The sequence below is a fragment of the Bombyx mori genome, chromosome 24 (genome assembly GCF_030269925.1).
Source record: "Bombyx mori chromosome 24, ASM3026992v2".
Taxonomy (NCBI): domain Eukaryota; kingdom Metazoa; phylum Arthropoda; class Insecta; order Lepidoptera; family Bombycidae; genus Bombyx; species Bombyx mori.
Genome location: NC_085130.1, coordinates 12,561,753 through 12,582,179, shown reverse-complemented (window position 1 = coordinate 12,582,179; position 20,427 = coordinate 12,561,753). Strand labels below are relative to the sequence as shown.

The 20,427-nt window shown below is 38.9% G+C and overlaps 3 protein-coding genes across 4 annotated transcripts in view; 1 reads left to right on the top strand and 2 right to left on the bottom strand.

Moving 5' to 3' along the window:
- LOC101741993 (ATP-citrate synthase) overlaps window positions 1–2,404 on the bottom strand; it is a 62,972-nt gene extending 60,568 nt beyond the window's left edge. The window contains exon 1 of the mRNA XM_038019691.2: window positions 2,244–2,404. The gene's annotated coding sequence lies outside the window, so the exon portion shown is untranslated. The remainder of the gene's footprint in view (window positions 1–2,243) is intronic.
- Window positions 2,405–5,410: 3,006 nt separating this feature from the next.
- Window positions 5,411–11,586, top strand: LOC101741889 (zinc finger protein 585B). 2 transcript variants are annotated; one of them, XM_004933712.4, is made up of 6 exons: window positions 5,411–5,840; window positions 7,809–8,122; window positions 8,667–8,883; window positions 9,119–9,257; window positions 10,175–10,358; window positions 11,328–11,586. In XM_004933712.4, the coding sequence occupies exons 1-6, from the start codon at window positions 5,679–5,681 to the stop codon at window positions 11,497–11,499; spliced, it is 1,188 nt and encodes a 395-aa protein (XP_004933769.3). In that variant the 5' UTR covers window positions 5,411–5,678; the 3' UTR covers window positions 11,500–11,586. The 2 variants fall into 2 exon arrangements, with proteins under 2 accessions (XP_004933769.3, XP_062531785.1); XM_062675801.1 differs by lacking the exon at window positions 11,328–11,586 and having other exon boundaries at window positions 5,455–5,840; window positions 9,119–9,268.
- Window positions 11,587–14,575: 2,989 nt separating this feature from the next.
- LOC101742037 (uncharacterized) overlaps window positions 14,576–20,427 on the bottom strand; it is a 35,700-nt gene continuing 29,848 nt past the window's right edge. Inside the window, exons 8-10 of the mRNA XM_038020100.2 lie at window positions 19,096–19,277; window positions 17,946–18,129; window positions 14,576–14,746 (exon numbers count right to left, since the gene is read on the bottom strand). Coding sequence (XP_037876028.2) covers window positions 14,611–14,746; window positions 17,946–18,129; window positions 19,096–19,277 — 502 coding nt within the window. The 3' untranslated portion in view covers window positions 14,576–14,610. The remainder of the gene's footprint in view (window positions 14,747–17,945; window positions 18,130–19,095; window positions 19,278–20,427) is intronic.

The window sequence follows — 20,427 nt, the reverse complement described above, 5'->3', positions numbered from 1 at the left end:
CCAAGGGCAGAGCCAAGCCGCTGCCTACCGCAATAATTTAATACTTGCGCTTGATATAGAGCAAACGGAAATAGTACATTTGTCTTTATCTAAACTAAAAGAGACCATTTAATTTTATAAGCTGCTAGAATACATGTCTACAATTCGTTCTAAGTATTAAAATTTTCTAACTTTTTCTAACTTTTTCTTAACATTTTTGTTAAGCCACCTCAATTGTAAAGGTGTAATTTTTTATTTATTTATAGAGCCATACAGCTATTAGGTTAAGTCGGCTAAGGTGTCATTTAAAGAACTAATTTCGATATGAATATATTTTAAGTAGTATAAGTACCTAATAACTTTAAATACTTCTGTTTTTCTCAGCTTGTACAACTGTTTTTATGGTTTAATCTCATATTTATTTTTCTCATTGTTTTATTTCTTATGTTTTAATTACTTTAAAGTTTTCTTCATCGCAGGTGATATAATTTTATAATAATTCAATTAATTAGACAGAGGCACATTAGGGTTATCGCGATACAGATAATATTATTTTTATGAAAAATGTCTTGGCTAGAGGCCAAAAGTAAAGTAAACTGACCAAAGAGTATATCCAGTATTGAATTAAAACCTCAAATACTATTGCTATCCGACTATATAAACTAGGACTATTTATTGTAGACTCTTCGACTGCCCCAATATCGTATCCCCTCTTTATGATATCCTTCCAAATGACATCCCCTGGCTTATTAATATCAATTCTCTATTAAGTTTAGTCTATTCTAAGCATGTAAATATTCTATGTAAATTTTGATCTGCTAATAATATTTATCTTTAAAACAGTTAGTCTAACAAATATTTGTTTGTGCTGTTCTTAAAATCACAAATTTCCATATGGAAAAACTGACCAAACTTATTTGTATTTAAAAAAAAAAACTCTCTAAGCACAGGTCATTTTTGTGCATACTGTGACATTGGCAAAATCAATGGCAAAGGCATTGGAGCCAAACTTCTTTATAAAAAAAAAATATTGTAGACAATACACCTATAAGGCTTAAAATACACTCTACCATTTGTAGAAAACATTGAGTATTTAATCTGATATCAGAAAATGAAGTTTTTTTTCTGCGCATTGATGAGCATTATTTTATCGTGCAATAGGACGTTATGTACCAGATCTATAAGTGGATAAACGAGCCCGTTTTTATCTCCACAAAAACAACATTATATCTAAATTACAAAAGTAGCATGAAAAATATTTATTTATATACAATGCATGTCAGATTGAGATTTCTATATGGATTTTATAGTTATGAGCTTTAATTGATACTTTTTTTACTGGACCTCAAAACATGATATTCTACAGATCTCGTAGTCTTCTTTTTCTTGCCTTTATCCCACTATGTGGGATTGGGGCAACATGTCGTCTTTTCTCATTGAGACTTATCATCTTCAAATTCCCACTTTTCTCTCAAATATTCCCTTTCGAACGGGCCATCTAGTCTTTTAACCTTAACCATCTTTACATTAACGACTACTCAGATCCCATAATTTTTTCACTAAATTAATTGGCAAAATTTTCTATACGAAATAATGAGTTTAATTCAAGCAAAACCCCCAATCACACCTAATCAGAATTAGTTCAGGGGTTTATTCAATTTTCAAAATCATTAAACATTTTTTTTCACTACCTGTTCGCTGGTCTATTCCAGCTACGCCCGGACGGGATTAAAATATATATATTATTATATATTTCGGTTGAACTGTGTTTCGAAAACAAGCACTTCAATTTTATTAACAACACCGAATAAATTAGAAATACAATTAGAAAATCACAGCCTATAAACGATCGATTTGTATATGCAAATCATGTTTCCGTCGTACCATAAAAAATTAAAATAATTAATTGTCCCTAAGTATAATATTTTTCCGACACGAACACTACGCAACATTGCGTAAAATAAAATGTAATAAGCTGTCCCTATAAAGGTTAAGAATCGTAGCTTTGAAACAATCCGGCAATCATTGCTATATAATATGCTAATCATTAAATGAGTGCTGATATAGAGTCGAATTGACGAGCGAAAGCGACTTTCACCCGTTTAAAACGCTTCGCAATCGCTCACTAGACTCGACATTACTCGGCAAACGCTTAACATGTAACAACCGGCTTATCCAATCACTTCTTGTAAAATCAGTAATAAACAGATAACATTATCAAATACTTTTAAATTCTATTAATAAATACATTTACTAATACTCACTGATTGCAAAGCGGCGGGACGGCTGATGTCTGTAATCGATAGCTTATTGATAATTGTGAAATGATAATAAATTATAATCGTCGCGACCCGACGAACGCGTTATTAATCCGAATGATAGGAAACAGTGTGTGACAGAAAAATCTCCTTGTTCTGTCAATTTCTTTTTATGACGTTCTGATTTTCGTCTGTTAGTGTTGCAGCTTAAAAAAATTAAATAGAACTATTTTTGAATTTCATTTGTAGTTTCTAGGAATTATAAAGTCACCTTCAAAGCTAAATTCTTGAAGAAATCTATCTTCAAACTACCTTATTTTGTTTAATATTTTAATCTGATGAATATCAAAACTAATTTGATAAGAACTGAGCATTCAAACTTAATCAATATATGGACCAAATTAACTATATATGGATGAAAATCGATATTTTAACTTTTAAATCAAACACGATTAAAAATGCTTTAGTGCAGAAAAAGTTACACTTGGCTACTATACTGTTGTAACTTAATTTAGAAAAAACCTAAAAACTTTTTTTCTTTCATAACAATAATGGTCTAAGGGCTGGTAATACCAATGAGCAAGTTTCGTTCAGAAACTGGTCCCTTCCTTACTTTTTCAAATTCTTCATTTTACAAAATATATTTCAAGACATAAATTACTCGCAATATTTAATTTCTAAAATTACTCTTGAAAAAAATTTCTAGATGCAATTAATAGTTAAAATCTTAATGGAATTAACCTACCTTGCTATTAATTACAAGAATCGAATGCATAGGTTTGGTTAACCCAAAATTTGAGGTGGAACCAAGATTGCTTTGTTATGCTTCAAATTCATTTTTTAAATGTTCAAATGTTTCGTGTTAAGTAATGTAATAAAGTATGGCAATCCGGCAAGGGCGCATATTGTCTACCGCGTTGGGATGAATAAAAAGAGGCCACTAGGATATAAAAACCATTAAACACCACTTTATGGCACTGATTTCGCACGCAAGTAAAATTTTGCGGCACGTCATGAATTGTTCGGCAGTTATTTCTTTTGAAGGAAATTACACCCGAACAGGCCTGCTTTGTAAGCGCAAAAGGTACTGGAGAACTTATCGCCACGTCGTCGTCCTCGTATATACTTATCGTATCGTTTAAGACATTATCGCCTCAGTTACGGTATTCGACAAGGATGTATGGCATCACCGATCTTAATCATCACCTACACAGAGCTCTTAATGAGAATTACTTCCAAGAACGGTAATTTAAATTTAATCGAAGTATTGTCCATCACTAGCAGCTACTTTTTCCCATCTCTCAGGCAGAGTTCAGATTCCACGTCTGAAGAACTCCTCGTCTTTTGAGGCTATCCACGAATCAAACCAATTTTTGGTATCTTCATATGATGTAAACCGCTGCTCCGACAGAGCATGTGCCATTGACCGGAACAGATGATAGTCAGACGGGGCAATGTCTGGTGAATACGGCGGGTGAGGTAGTACTTCCCAAATAAGTGTTTTTAAATAATTTTTTACCGGTACCGCTACGTGCGGACGAGTATTATCATGGAGCAGAATAATTTTGTCATGTCTGGAGTAGTTATTGAGGGCGTTTTTCCTTGAGAGCTCGACTCAATCTTATCAACTGCGTTCGGTAGAGAGCTCCAGTGATTGTTTCGTCAGGATTAAGCAAATCGTAATACACCACACCCAGCTGATCACACCAAATAGACAGCATGAGTTTTTTTCATGAATATTCGGTTTTGCTGTGGATGTTGACGCGTGGCCAGGTAGTCCCCATAATTTTCTTCTTTTCGGATTATCATAATATATCCACTTTTCATCACCAGTGACGATTCGATGTAAAAAACTTTTTTTTTGGTGCCTAGCTAGCAGCATTTCACTCATGCATAATCGGCGTTCAACATCTCTCGGCTTTAATTCGTATGGAACCCAATTACCTTGTTTATGAATAATTCCTAACGATTTTAAGCGATGTGAGACTGCTTGCTGAGTGACTTCTAAAGTAAGTGCAAGTTCTTTTTGTGTTTGAGACGAATCTTCCTCCAATAATTCCGTCAATTCTGCATCCTCATAAATTTTGGCCTTCCACTGCGATCTTTGTCTTCTACGTCAAAATCACCGTTGTTAAACTTTTTAAACCACTCACGACATGTTCTCTCACTCAAGGCAGCCTCATTATATGCTTTTGTGAGCAATCGATGCGCCTCGGCTGCAGATTTTTTGAAATTAAAAAAGTAAATTAAAAGTTCCCGCAAATGACGCTTATTTGGTTCAAATTTTAACATTTTTGGATAAAAAAGAATATGATGCTAATACGGAGTTAATAATATGATAGGGTTAAGTTGTTCTTAAATGATCAACTTAATTTTCAAGCTGATTATCATCTATGAATTCGAACGTAAGCCTCGTGCCACACCATCTTTCTCAAAACGGCGGAAACTTATTTGTACACCTTTATATAATCAGAAACAAACAAAAAGGTGGAAAAAAAATCTTCATAATAAAAAGAAAAGTAGGTACTCAGTCTTGACTTTTGAAAAAAATTTATACTTTTTAGCAACTTTGAATTTTTAGTTGATTAGTATCGATGTCGCGATATTCTTTTTTACATTCATAGAATTTCGTTCCTTTGTCTATAAATTGTGTAAGACCTGAACTACAGAAGTATGAGAGCTAAATGATGATAGCTTAAATAGTATGTTAAATTAGAACAAACACAGAAGACACACACAACACAAAAGACTTTCAGGAACAACACTGTGGTAGGACCTAGGAGGGTGGTAGGTGAAGCAGTAATGCGTTTCGGTTTGAAGGGTCGGGCAGCCGTTGTAGCTATACTTGAGACCTTAGAACTTATATCTCAAGGTGGGTGGCGCATTTACGTTGTAGATGTCTATGGGCTCCAGTAACCACTTAACATCAGGTAGCCTGTGAGCTCGTCCACCCATCGATGCAATAAAAAAAAGAAAAAAAAAGCTGAAAGTCATTATAATGAATGGGAACATTGCTCTGCAATTAAATAACTCGTGGCATCTTATATAAAATAGTCTGCGGTAGCATAAGCAGTACTTTATTTGATAAAGTATTCAAAATAAAAAATATTAGTAATTATCTAGTATAAATAAGAGAGAGATGTTAGTAATGATAAATATAGTATTTCCGAACGTTTTAACTTGTATGGAAGCAGATCAGATGGTATAATGCACAGATTAGTTAGTAACTACTGTGGCACACAGAGTATTTTATATGTCGAAAGTAATGTGGAATAAAATTAATTTCAAATTGATAAGAACTCTAATTAAATGCTTAAGTTAATTCTGAAAACTTAAACAAATATTTTTTATAACAAGATAATGTTAAGAGCTACTTACTATAATCTATGAAATGATTACCTACTGAAACATAACCTAATAAGATTGACAGCTTAGTACAAAATGATAGAGGAATATGACGGAAATTTGCATAATAAAATACAATTACTATCAATAGAGAAGTCTTGTAGAATCTGCATTACCTCTAGTTACGAAATGAGCAACATATTTAACGAGAAACATCCGGAGATACTTGAAAAAATCGAATTCTGCACTGGTATTTTGGTATGCCTCTGTGTGTTTACAAATAATAACTTTTTTATGGTAGGACAAGGTGTTCATAACCAAACATAAATAAATTTGAAAAACATATCTAAATTTAAACTATATAAAAACTACACTAAATATACTAAAAGATAATCATATTCGACACAGCCTCCAAAGTGTTAAAAACTGAAGTGGGGTGGCAAGTGGTTACTTGGGTCTGAAGTATTAAATAATGACATTTTATTAATAAAAAAATCAAATTTTTTATTTATTATCAATATAATTAAAATTCTTACAACACACAGAAAGAAACCTGATTACGAATATTTAGTTTTTTCTAATGCATTCAATTGGTAGTTGGAAGGATCCTTCCGGTAGTTGTTGGTGTGAGATAGTGTCTACAGTTCTTAGACAGTAATGTGAATGTTACCTAAAGCAAAGTTTTAATTTTCAAATGGCTACCTCACCCTTCAAACTGGCATGTATGACTTGGCGGCAGAAATAAGGCACATATGGTGATGTTTGAATATAAATAATAAAAGTTATCTTCTGCTGTCCGTTTCATTGCTTCTCCTAAACTACACTACTGATTTGGACATTATTTTTCATTAATTAAATGTGACAAGCATGCAAGATCTGAGTATAAATACATATTTTTGATCTTGATTTCATTGTGATCTGTATATTTGTAAATATTTTAAACAATTGGTTGAATCTTCAGAAGTTGTCTTGGCCTAAGGGATAAGACGTCCGGTGCATTAGTGTTGAGCGATGCGCCGGTGTTCGAATCTCAGGCGGGTACCAATTTTTCTAATGAAATATGTACTCGGCAAATGTTCACGATTGACTTCCACGGTGAAGGAATAACATCGTGTAATAAAATTGAAACCCGCAAAATTATAATTTGCGTAATTACTGGTGGTAGGACCTCTTGTGAGTCCGCACGGGTAGGACCACCGCCCTGCCTATTTCTGCCGTGAAGCAGTAATGCGTTTCGGTTTGAAGGGTGGGGCAGCCGTTGTAACTATACTGAGACCTTACAACTTATATCTCAAGGTGGGTGGCGCATTTACGTTGTAGATGTCTATGGGCTCCAGTAACCACTTAACAACAGGTGGGCTGTGAGCTCGTCCACCCATCTAAGCAATAACAAAAAAAAAAAAAAAACTATCCATGCATATTCTGGAAGTCTGTGATGCAGTAAGATGCTGAGAGTCAGAACTCATGTCTGTATATGGGTGGTACTGGGCATGAATGAGTCTATGGGTGACGGTAACATTTTAACAATTAAAAAAAAACTAACTGTGTTATGTCAGCAAAAGTGTGTTTATGCATTTACATGAATGAAAATGGGCAATTAGAGAGAATAGCAAGGGTAGTCGAATGTTATGGGATCCCAGATCTTGCAAGAATATATACTTGCGTCAATCATTTTGAAACTACTGTGATAAAATTGTAATACGAAAAAAATCAGTAAATTTGTAGCATGAAGTTATTTATTCTCCTTATCATAAAAAGTATTACTAAGTGCGGATAGTATAAACACAGATATATAGAGAACTGACATGTTACCTTTTTTTTATTGCTTAGATGGGTGGACGAACTCACAGCGCACCTGGTGTTAAGTAGTTACTGGAGCCTATCGACATCTACAGCATAAATGCCGCCATCCACCTTGAGATATGAGATCTAAGGTCGCAGCCTATCGACATCTACAGCATAAATGCCGCCATCCACCTTGAGATATGAGATCTAAGGTCTCAGTATAGTTACAACAGCTGCCCCACCCTTCAAATCGAAATGCTGTGCTGCTTCATGGCAGAAATAGGCGGGTTGGTGGTACCTACCCGTGCGGACTCACAAGAGGTCCTACCACCAGTAACCTAACAAATATGCTTAAGTTTATAATTCACTAAATAAAATAATAAAATTGTTTCTTCATTAACGTCATTGACAGACTACAAACTTCCTTCTTTCAACTTACAGTTAAAACCAGAAGATGGTCTTCCGGCACACATATGCGGAATGTGCAGTAAGAACCTGACAGTTGCTTTTGATTTCAAAACGAAATGTATATTCAGTGACAAAATCTTAAGGAAACTCTGTACGGCGGTCAAAGAGGAACACAACTGCATCAGTGAAATCGACTATGAAGATGACAACAATGACTTCTTCACCAACAACAATGCAACAAAGAGTAAATCAAGCAACAATTGTGAGGTTGATGTAGCCATTGTTAAGACGGAATGCGTGGATGCTCAGAATGACTTTAAGAAGATTAATTTGAAAACATTTAAATGGTTAGCTTAGCTTAAAATGACTATAGTTTTTTTTTAATACTGATTGCTATGGCTGTAATATTGAAGTTGCCAATTCCAGTATGTGCTATATTTTTTTTTTTATTGCTTATGCGAGCTCTTAGCCATGGTTTTACGTGTTTACTAGAGCCTATAGACATCTACAACGTAAAGGCCGCCACCTACCTTGAGATATAAGTTCTAAGGTCTCAGTATAGTTACAGCGACTGCCCCATCCTTTAAACCGAAAGGCATTACTGCTTCACGGCAGAAATAGGCGGGGCGGTGGTGCCTACCCGCGCGGACTCACAAGAGGTCCTACCACCAGTAATTACGCAAATTATAATTTGGCGGGTTCGATTTTTATTACACGATGTTATCCCCTCACCGTGGAAGTCATTCGTAAACATTTGTTAAGTACGTATTTCATTAGAAAAATTGGTACCCGCCTGCGGGATTCGAACACCGGTACATCGCTACATACGAATGCACCGGACGTCTTATCCTTTAGGCCACGACCATGAGATCAATGATTTCTCTTTTGCAGCAAAACCGTAAGACGGAAAAAGAAAAATAAATCTATACTGAGGAATCGGGAGGTAATTAAGAAAAAGAAGGTTGTGGAAGAATCCTCTGAAGCCTTAGAACCTAAACCGCCGATTGTATTCCCGTGCGGTATATGCGATTTGAATTTCGATAACAAAAAATCTCTAGTGGCGCATCGAAAAGAAAAACATTCCAGTAAAGACGGACTTATATGCGAGGTAAAGGCACTTATTTATTTGAGACAAGCGAACGACCTCACGGAACGTCTGCTGTTGCTGAACGTTGATGCTACTACCCACCTTGAGGCTTGAGGTTTATTATTATTATCATTATTTTTTAATTATTTTTCTTAGATGGGTGCACGAGCTCACAGCCCACCTGGTGTTAAGTGGTTATTGGAGCCCATAGACATCTAAATATATACATATATATTTATAAATGTGATTCTGGCAGATATGCGGTAAGCTGTTCCCGCGCGCTTCGTACAGCACTCACCTGCGTACCCACAGGACGCCGAACTATAAGTGCGACCATTGCGATTACGGGACCGTTTACAAGAGCGACCTGGTCAAACACGTTCAAAGGCACTGCGGTATGATGTTTGTACGTGTATTTTATTATAGAAGTGAAACTTCTTTAGGCGCGTTAACTCTTAACTTGCGACAGATTTGTTACGGCTAGAGAGAAAAGATACAATTCAGGACGAGCGAGAGTGAGAAAATAGACGTCTCGCGAACCACTTGACCCTGGAGAGGGAATGGATAAAGCGAGCTAGGTCGTTTCTCTTATACAAAGCATTCCCTACTACAAGAGAAATTTGATTTAATTACGAAAAATGATGAAAACCACATTATTACAAAAAGAAGTTTCACTTCTTTCACACACACTATTAGGTACACTTATGAAACACCGAATGCACAAAATATAACAATTCACACAACATCGCGCCAAAAAGTTATTGTGGAATTCGCTCAGGTACATGAGTTAGTACGTGTTTGTTTAATAATCGTCATTGTTATTTCGATTCTATTTGATTTAAGCGACATTTCGCTTACTACGCGACATTTATCTTTGTAATTAAAGGTCCATTTTATTTGGTATCAGCATCAACAGTTCGATGTTTTTAATTGGACTCCAATTAAGTTTACTCCATTAGAATAGCTAAAGAAGTATTTTTTTGTTTTGATATTTTTTCCCAAAATTTTAAAATCTAAAAAATCTTAAAAAATCTTTGGTCTCCTGTAAAGTTGCAAAAATGTCGATATGAATAGTGCTTACTAAGTAATAAACTCTCGCTGGTAAGTACCACTAATTACTTAGTTAGTCACGCGAGCCAATTTGAAATGTGGGACAGCCGTTTTATAATCAAAACTTAGTTTTCGACCTCACGTCTCAAAGCCAGCGAGCGACATTCTTGATATCCACTGCCTCCCCTAAACATCTTACAATACGGACGAATATGGCAATTTTTTTTATTTTCCCTAAAAAAAACAATTCCCCAATTTCCAGGCAACACCAAAACGTACAAGTGCGATTCCTGCACGTGCTCGTACTACACGTGCTCGAGTCTGTACGCCCACCGGCGGCTCGTGCACCAGGGCGAGAGGCGCTTCCCCTGCACCCACTGCGAGAAGAGATTCAACGATAGAAGCAAACTGCAGAGGCACATCGACACCCACTTTGGCGTGAAGCGGTAAGAGCCAACAACAGAGTTCTCTATCTCTTTCTCTCATAGGTCTAATTAAATAGTGCCGTCTCACATGCACTCGAATGTTTTTTTTTTAATGGGTTTTTATGACCTGGTAAATAAGACCTTTAAGTCATATCTTATTTTAATTTATACTCTTAATTTATGAAAAATTATAATATGGAGTGAAACGAAATGAAATGAAGATGATTATTTTGGGACATTAATCAATTGGGATGAAATTAAATGAGATGAGATGATATAGGATAAAATATAATCTCAGTAAAATCGTGGTCATTTACTGAGACTTTTTCAGTCGACTTTTTGTAGGATCCCCACAAGTTACGTCCAGTGGCTTTGTTTGATTTATCCACATTTGTGCACTTTCACAGATACTAAACAGTTAATAAACCATCGTTACTACTCATTTAAACCTGAAGAAACACTAAATAGATAAAATAAAACTAACTGCCGTCTGGTGTAGTGGTAAGTGACATAGTCACTACACAAGGGGGTCGCGGGTGCGAATCCCGCCAAGGGAAGATATTTGTATGATAATTATTAAAAAAATCTTACATTTATTTCCGTTATCTGGTACCTGTAACCCAAGTTTTTTACGACCTTAGCACGGGACCAGTTAACGTGGCATGATTGTTAATAAATAATTATTTATTTATTGTTATTTATTTGTTAACTAGCGACCCGCCTTCGCTTCGCTTCGGAAACTGTAATTTATTATTGATTTCTCCACTATTTAATGGATGTTATTATACTTATAAACCTTCCTCTTCAATCACTCTATCTATTAAAAAAAACCGCATCAAAATCCGTTGCGTAGTTTTAAAGATTTAAGCATACATAGGGATACAGGGACAGAGAAAGCGACTTTGTTTTATACTATATGTAGTGATCACACAATTTCACTGCTCTCATTTCCGCCAAAAAAAGTCCCTCTCACCGATCCCCTGTCGGCAGATACGAATGCGAGATATGTCATTCGTGTTACACGCGGCGTTGCTATTGGAAGAGGCATCTGCTGAAGCAGCACAACATCGAGACCCCCCGCATGAAGCCGGGGCGGCAGCGCGCCGGGACCCTCCCGGGGGACCACCACAGCAAACGCCTCAAGTGTAACTACAGGACGTGATGGGGGTCGACGGAAGGCGATTAAAAATCTTATTTATTGAGTGTAAATTATTGTTATGGATGTTTATTAAACGTTTATTATTGTGTTGGTGTTTGTTTTTGTTTTGATTCTTACTTCTTCATTACCGAAGAGAGAGTATTCTTTATTGTACACCAAAAAAAAACACAATGCGAAATATTAAATACAAAGAGAAAATTACAATTGGCGGTCTTATCGCTAAGAGCAAACTATTCGAGACAACCATTAGTTGGAAAATGAATGAATGTCATGAAATTGTTAGGATCATTTTATTTGAATTACAGTAATAAGTAAATTTAAAGTCAATCGTCATGCCCGATATGTCAATCTTAAATAAAGTAAATAATTAAAAACAGTCAGACTATTGCCTTGTAGGATAATTCATGACTTCAATACTAGTTTTTAGACTATCCTAGACTTGGTACACTTCCGCCCTGTTGGTAAGAACACTGACAAACGTTGACACAACTGAACCCTTAAGCCGAATTTACATTACGAAATTAGTGGCGTGAAATTAATTTCGTGACATTAGTTTTACTAACAGTTTCACGTGTAATTTAATACTTTCGTAATGCATGCATTAATTTCATGCATGGGAATTAGTTTCGTGCCCTGCGCGATTTTTTGGTGAAATTAATGTCATGCAACTAATTTCAAAGTGTAAACGCGACGTGAAACTAATGTCGCGAAAGGGCCTGCGCTGTGCGGACGTGTGTATTGTTAGTTCGGACGCGCTTCAAGCGTTGAAAATGGCAAACCAATGATGGAATACAGAAAAAAATATAGATCTTATTAATGAATATCAATGACAAGGGTCCCGAAACACCTATAGTAAAAAATCAAAATTATCTTCACTCATTCGAAAATAGTTTTTATAACTTTCAAGATCTTCATCTGCTAATTCAGAGACTAACTTCATTGCACCTAAATGCCTTCTTGTTGACCATCCTCGAATCTACCAACTTTTTTTTTCTTGATAGTCTTTTTTTAAGTTTATAGGTATATAAGCATTTCTTTAGTTACATTGAATATAGCAAATTATAGCTTTGATGCTAACGGCGCCATGGTTACTGCGATACTGTGGATTTCGCGACACTAATTTTTTAACGAAATTACTTTCGCGTATATCGAAACTACTTTCGTGAAACTGAGCTCAACATGCATGACACTAATTTCGTAATGTAAACTCGGCATTATGTCAACGAGTTTTCGACCTGCATTATACTCATACATGTAGGAGTAATGTCAGATACTTTTTGGCGGGAGCACGAGGAGCGAAGTTCTGTGAATTGTTTTACTTTGTCTATTTAGTGTTTCTTCAGGTTTAAATGTGCAATAAAGGTATCAGTAAAAGTGCACAAATGTGGGAGAATAAAACAAAGCAACTGGATGTAGCTTTTAAGGATCCTCCAAAAAGTCCACTGAAAAAGTCTCAGTAAATCACCGTTTTACTGAGATTATATTTCATGCCATATCATCTCATCTCATTTCATTTAATTTCATGCCAATTGATTAATGTTTCAAATTAATCATCTTCATTTCATTTCACTTAATATCATCATTTTTTATTAAAAAAAATGATAAAAGATTAGACTGTATGGTAAGATACCTTTACTTTTCCAGTTGGATAAATAGGACTACTATCTACTTACTACAACCTACTTACATTCAACTACTTACTTGTACCTACTACCGTGTAGTTGACAGCTTCAGTTGTCAGCTATCAAATGTCACCGTTCGATTGTTGCTATAGTAATCGGCAAACTTCTTGAGCAAATGACCTTGACTGCGCAGAACCGAATTTTAGATCACTTTGGTGGTGAGGGTGAGGCGCGACGGCAGGGGAAATCGTATCGAGCGCGTTATTGGTAGATCAGTCGAACCTTGCGTCCCGCACCGCGCCCTCATTCCGCTTGCTTCCAAAAGTACGCTTGCGTACAGTGGAAAGTCTATCGTTATTAATCGTTAAGTTATTTGTTATAATTGCTTGTGGACTTTGTTGCCATTGCTATTTGTTGAGTGTTTGTTGATTTTTTATAAAACATACACTATGCCGTGACAAACTGGTGTAGTACTTAAAAGAAAGGGTAGAAAATTTGTGTACGACGTATATTGCTTCATTATAAAACAGGGGAAGAATTATATGGAAAAATTAAAACAGACTTCGGAAGCAACAAAAACATCAGTGAGTACTGTTAGGTGCATTATTAACGAAGCTAAAGGCTCTGGCTTGCTCGCCGTGCTTCGGACTCCGGGTAAGAAAAGATCAGGGAAGAAGAAAGTTACCGGAATGGATAGTTTCGTTCAATCTGTAATAAAAAGATGTAATCATAATAACTACATAACAAGCAGCGAAACTTCGTACTGTAGAAAGGCTTCGAAAAATTTAAAGAAGATATAAATTTTAATGGCTCGGAATGAAGCTTACGACGAATTATGAAAGAGCTAGGCTTCAGATGGAAAAAAAGAACAGAAAATAATCGGAAGCTGGTAAATGAAAAAAGTAACATTCGATTACTACGAATCGAATATCTTCAAAAAATAATTAATTATAGACAAAAAAGAAGACCGAATCGACCGAGTTGTAAACTACGCCGATGAGCCCTATGTCGACTCATCACGATGGTATCGACTCTGGTGATGAAAACAGTGATGATGATGATGGTCAAGATTATGATAACGAAAAAAAAATTACAAATACCAGCTTTGCTTCAACTGAACCAAGACCTGGCAACAGCTCTAGTTTTGACTTAATAGAAGGAATATCTATTTTACCCCAAGAAATAAATTATTACAATTATTAACCTATATGTTTTGTTGATGTTCTAATAAATATATAAATAAATACATATGTTGATTTTAATAATTTAATAGCATTATGACGCAGAGTAAGTAATGTTTTTGCACGTGAGTGTACCATGCGCAAACTTACCCCCACTACGTCAACAAATGCTCAAGAAGTTTGCCGGTTATTATACTGTCATTAAAATTCAAAATTTCGATGACGTTCCTTTAAGTCTTATAAAAAGGGTGTTCAAAAATAAAATAACAAAAAACGTTTTTTTTTTTCGTTTTTAATGCTTTCTCTAATGCTCAGTCGGCTCTGAGACATCTGTCCGCGCACCTCTTGAGGCAGTCCGCGTCGTTTCTGCAGTGAGCTCGGCAGCTGGACTGGCATCGCGTCACCGTGCGCACGTTGGTACGCGAAAGACGCTCTTCGAACATAATGCTGAAGTAAACGAGGTGGTGGAATTAGAATTTTTTTAAACCTGTTTGGGCAAAGATTTCCAATCGATTGTTTTCAGTTGGGCATTGTATATGAAGTATCGGTAAAGCCAAGAAGAGGTGCCGCCATTAGCCTTGTGATCGACGCCTTAATTTTTATTTATTTATTGCGTAGATGGGTGGACGAGCTCACAGCCCACCTGGTGTTAAGTGGTTACTGGAGCCCATAGACATCTAGAACGTAAATGCGCCACCCATCTTGAGATATAGGTTCTAAGGTCTCAAGTATAGTTACAACGGCTGCCCCGCCCTTCAAACCGAAACACATTACTGCTTCACGGCAGAAATAGGCAGGGTGGTGGTACCTACCCGCGCGGACTGCCAAAAGGTCCCACCAGTTACCACCAGTAAAAACATGGATTCATGGAACAACAGCTGTCTCGCCCCTCAAGACAGAACTCTGATTGGAGGCAGAAATAGGCAAGTTAGTGCTCTCTATCAGGGCTTATATTACGCCCTATTAGCAACCTCTCAGCAATTGAAGATACGAGGGCGAGATGATAAGTAACTAGCTCTACTATTTAAAATGTTAAAATTAAAAAAATATGTATCTCATTTTTAAATTCGTATCTCTGGCCACCTGTGTTCTAAATTTGAATTCGGTGGCGTGAACATTTTATTGATTTTTTGTCATTTGAAAATATATTTCGTCAAGTGTTTTCAAAATGGATAAAATTGAACAAAGAGCCGTCATAAAGTTTCTTCATATGAAGGGCATAAAGGAGAAAGATGTCTATGACGAGTTAAAGAATGTTTTGGGTGAATGTGCTCCTTCTTATATCACAGTAAAAAACTGGGTGGCTGAGTTTAAACGCGGTCGTTCATGTGTCCAAGATGAAGCCCACCCCGGACGTCCAAAAAGCGTCACGACTCCGGAAGTGGTCGTGAAAGAACATGATATAGTTTTAACAGATCGACGATTGAAGTTATCTGAAACAGCTATCACTACAGGTATCTCAAAAGAACGGGCACATCATATCCTAAGTGAGGAATTAAATATGAAAAAGTCTTCGGCCCGTTGGGTGCCGCGATTGCTTATGCACGATCAAAAAAGGATTCGGGTGCAAAACTCTAAAGAATGTCTGGACCGTTTCAGAGTAATAAAGCCGATTTTTTACGTCGATTTTTACGTCGATACAGATGAAACATGGGTTCATGATTACACGCCAGAATCAAAAATTCAATCAAAACACTGGACGCAATCGGGATGCCCGGTTCCAAAAAAAGCCATGGCTGTAAAGTCGGCTGGAAAGGTGATGGCTTCCGTCTTTTGGGATGCAGATGGGATCTTGATGATAGATTACCTTCCTAAAGGTCAAACGATTAATGGAAAATACTACTCTAATCTTCTAGATAATTTTCATCAATGTATTCAGCAAAAACGACCAGGTTTGGCGAAAAAAAAATCATCTTCCACCAAGACAACGCTAGGGTTCACACATGTCCGGGGGCCGGAGGCGGGAATACGCCCGTACGTCCCGGCCCCTGTAGGTAGCGGCCTCCCCCCGGTGAAGGTCAAGGGGCGACCTGAGGGGGTGAGGCTGCGCGGCGCGCTACCAGCACTCTAGCGCGCTGCCGTGGAGTGAATAGAGCGACCGGTCGACGGTGTATCGCGTCCCCACCCGGCAGGCTGGTTCTGGTCCAGCGGGGTATTCCGGGACACTAGCGGCACCGTCTGGGCGGCCCGACGGGCTGCCATACCGAGACGGCCGACGTTTCAGAGCCTTCGATTCGCCTCGAAGGCTCCGTCGGCTGGGCGTCCTTGGGGTGAGCCGCGCCGTCTGGTTGTAGTGTTGACCGCGGTAGCCCCCCTACCTCATCCGGGTTCTGACCTCGGAGGGGATCGGACGTCGGGTGTAAGAGTGCAGGAGAGTTGTTTAGTGGGTGGGTCCTAAAATCCTTGGGCCCGCGGTCTGCTCACAACACCATGCAGATCGTTGAGTCTCACATACCCCGCGCGCCCCTTTTGCGCGGGGACCTCGTAGGAGGTTCGGACCTCTACCCGAAAAAAAAAAAAAAAAAAAAAGGTTTCACACATGTGTTAAAGCTATGGCAAAAATCAAAGAATTGAAGTATGATTTGCTGCCCCACCCACCTTATCCGCCTGATCTAGCGCCATCAGACTTCCACTTATTCCCTAAGCTTAAAACTTTTGGGCGGACAGAAATTTGCCACAAATGATGAAGTCATAGCCGCTGTAGAGGAGTATTTTTCCAGGCCTCGAAAGAAATCATTTTATGGAAGGCATTACTGCTTTAGAACGAAGATGGAATAAGTGCGTAGAGGTTCACGGAGACTATGTCGAAAAATAAAATTAATTTTATCACGGAAAGTTAAGTGTTTTATTGTTAGGCTAGTTACTTATCATCCCGCCCTTGTAGTAGGATGTTAGTTTGATACTTAGAGAACGCTACTGCTTGCTCTCCGGGGAATCCCTATCGACATCCATTAGAAAAGAGTTGGGGTGCTATTATAGGACATCACATAGCCAATGATGAGGAGGAAGTATGGTTCTCATAAAAAAAAGGTGAAGTAACCATTCCAGTTTCATTAGGGCAGGTGGGCGAGCAAAGACTCAGTCAGGAGGGGTGAGATTTGCTAACAGTTGCCTGAGCACCTCCGAATGAGACCTAACAATTCAAGAGCAGCTGCTTCGCGAACGAATCTACTACCGGTTTTTTTTTTCCTACCCAAGCTGATGATCTAGAGAGACCATGTCAGCATCGCCGAGCTAGTAGGTGAGCTCACAGGGCCCAAACCTGACGTTGTTGCTAACACAAACCCTAGCAAGAGCCGTGCTTCGCAGAGTCTACCACCGGATCGGAAATATGACCCACTGAGAAGATCCGGCGAGAAACTCAGTGGGCTGTATCTGTGGGTTAATTTACTCGCCAAGTCCTTCGTCGCATTGACAGGTTCGACGAGAACGATGATCGGAAACCGGATCCGAACCGCGACTAGCTGAGAAGGTCTGGCGAGAAACTCCGCGAGCTGATGTTTAAGTTAGTTTGCACGTCAAACTCTTTGCTGAGTTTAACGAGTACTGTTACTAGAGTCCCTAAGCCTAGTGCTAGAGCTGAAGGCGTCTAATGCAACAGTTATTGGATCTGATGGATCCGTGAGGACTTATCTCATAATATTACCTGTCGATAAATGGCACAGACGTGCATGTGGCTGCGTCGCAGTGCAGGACCGGGGGCGCCACGGCGGCCATCAGGGAACTGTCCTCGCCCACCACGTACGGAATGTGGTCAATGTAAACATTGTCGAACAGGCACATACGCTTCATGTACTCTTCGGGGTGAGTGAACAGCGTCGGCGGTATTCCTGGATACAAAATTGAATTAAATCGTTGTCCCCGTTTTAGTATACATAATTGGACTTAGTTGCTTGGATGATTGAAGACCAATAGTGTTTGTGGCGAGTGAGTGAGTGTTCAGTGAGATGGACGCTAGTTTCGTGCGAGGAGGGTAGTTTAATTCTTTCATTTTGTTAATTTAGTGTATCTTCAGGTTTGAATGTGTTTTGAAAAGCCTCGCCATGTGTTAAAAAGCCACGCTACTTGTTGAAAGCAACGCCACGTGTTGCTAAGCCACACCACGTGTTGAAAATCCAGGCCACGTGTTGCTAGGCTACACAACTTGCTGATGTGTAACGCCACGCGTTCCAAGGCCACGCCACGTTTGCAAGCCTCGCCAGGTGTTGAAAAGGCATGCCACGTGTTGAAAAGCCACGTCATGTGACGTCATGTGTGTCACGTAAAATTAAAATTAAGAGTTATAGCTCGGCATGATTTTTTTTGACCGATGACCGAAACCGATTTGGGGCTATAGTGAAATAAAAATTCGGACAAACCCTAAATAAGGACCCAGGGCGGCGCCGACCCCCGGCAGCGCCTGTGTGTGAAACCCATGAAGTGCCTCCTATTTTTACGAATCTTCACTTTTCAATGTATTTTTTAAATTATTCGTTAATTTTGACTTATTGTTTTGACGTAAATCTTGAGATGCTTGTACGAATACTATAAATGCATTATATGTTTTGTTATTTACAAGTTATATTATTATGTTGTGCCTATTTGTGCCTACTTACTTATCGATAGTCCACTACAAAGAATTTGTTGTTGTGTAAGTGTAACGTAAATAATTTCGGTGGCGGCGCCCTTATTGTCTTGGCGCCTGTGTGCACCGCACACTGTACACACGGGGGTGGCGTGGCCCTGTAAGGACCGCCCTAATATATACATACATACACATGACTTACATGAATTAACAACTCCTTAGCCCGACTCACCGACTGCGTAGTATCTTGTGTTGCACATGTGCTCCTGTATCAGCTCGGAGCGGTTGTTGAACCAGCCGATCAGCCACTTCAGGTCCTCGAACTTGGTGATCTCATCGTTGATAACCTTCCGGGTCAGACGCAGATACTCCACGTCGGCTTCTATCACAGATTCGTCTTTGTCTTCGCCGTAACTGAAGATTGTTTTTTTTTAAAGCTTAGATTGGTGGACAAGCTCACAGCCCACCTGGTGTTAAGTGGTTACTGGAGCCCATAGACATCTACAACGTAAATGCGCCACCCACCTTGAGATATAAGTTGTAAGGTCTCAGTATAGTTACAACGGCTGCTCCACTCTTCAAATCGAAACGCATTACTGCTTCACGGCAGAAATAGGCAGGGTGGTGGTACCTACCCGCGCGGACTCACAAGAGGTCCTACCACCAGTTATTGCACAGACGTGCGCACGAGCATATTAAGTGGCTACCGAAGCCCGTAAACGTAACAACGTTAAGGCCGCTACTCGCTTTGAGAGCTGTGTGCTTAGTACGAGTTTTTTAACGTTCTCGATAGCGTAAAAGTAAACTCATATTTGTATGGAATGGGATCGTTTGCGTACGTTTGCCGCTAAGGGAGCTTTTTTTTTTCTTTCGGGCCGGGTGCCGAACCTCCTATGAGGTCCCCGCGCCTAGGGGGCGCGCGTGATATGTGGGACTCAACGATCTGCAGGTGTTGAGAGCAGACCGCGGGCCCAAGGAATTTTAGGGCCCACCCACTAAACGACTCCCCTGCATTTTTACACCCGACGTCCGATCTCCGTCCGGGGTCAGAACCCGGTCAGAGTAGGGGGGTTCCCGCGGTCAACACTACAACCAGACACGCGGCGCCACCCCGAGGACGACCGACCGACAGGTCGTCGAGGCGATAGTCGACGACCAACGACGTCGGTCTCCGCGGTACGGCGGCCCTGCTAGGCCGCCCGGGCGATGCCGCTGGTGTTCCGGGATACCCCGCTGGGCCAGAACCAGCCTGCCGGGTCGGAACGCGATACACCGCCGACCGGGTTGCTCTTCCACAGTATGTTCGGCGACGACAGTCCCGACAGGGCCGCTGTTCCAACTGCTTACAAAATTGGGTTAACTTTTACGCTATCGAGAACGTTAAAAAATAATAGTTTAAAAAAACTAACAAAATACGCTTTTATATAAAATCCAACAAAAAAAAAGAAAATACTACTAGATGCTTTTCAGGATATTATCAAAATAGGTAACCCTTCTACTACTATATCTGTTCATAAAATATTTATAACTATGCACCCCACGCTTTTTTTACAGTAAAATCATT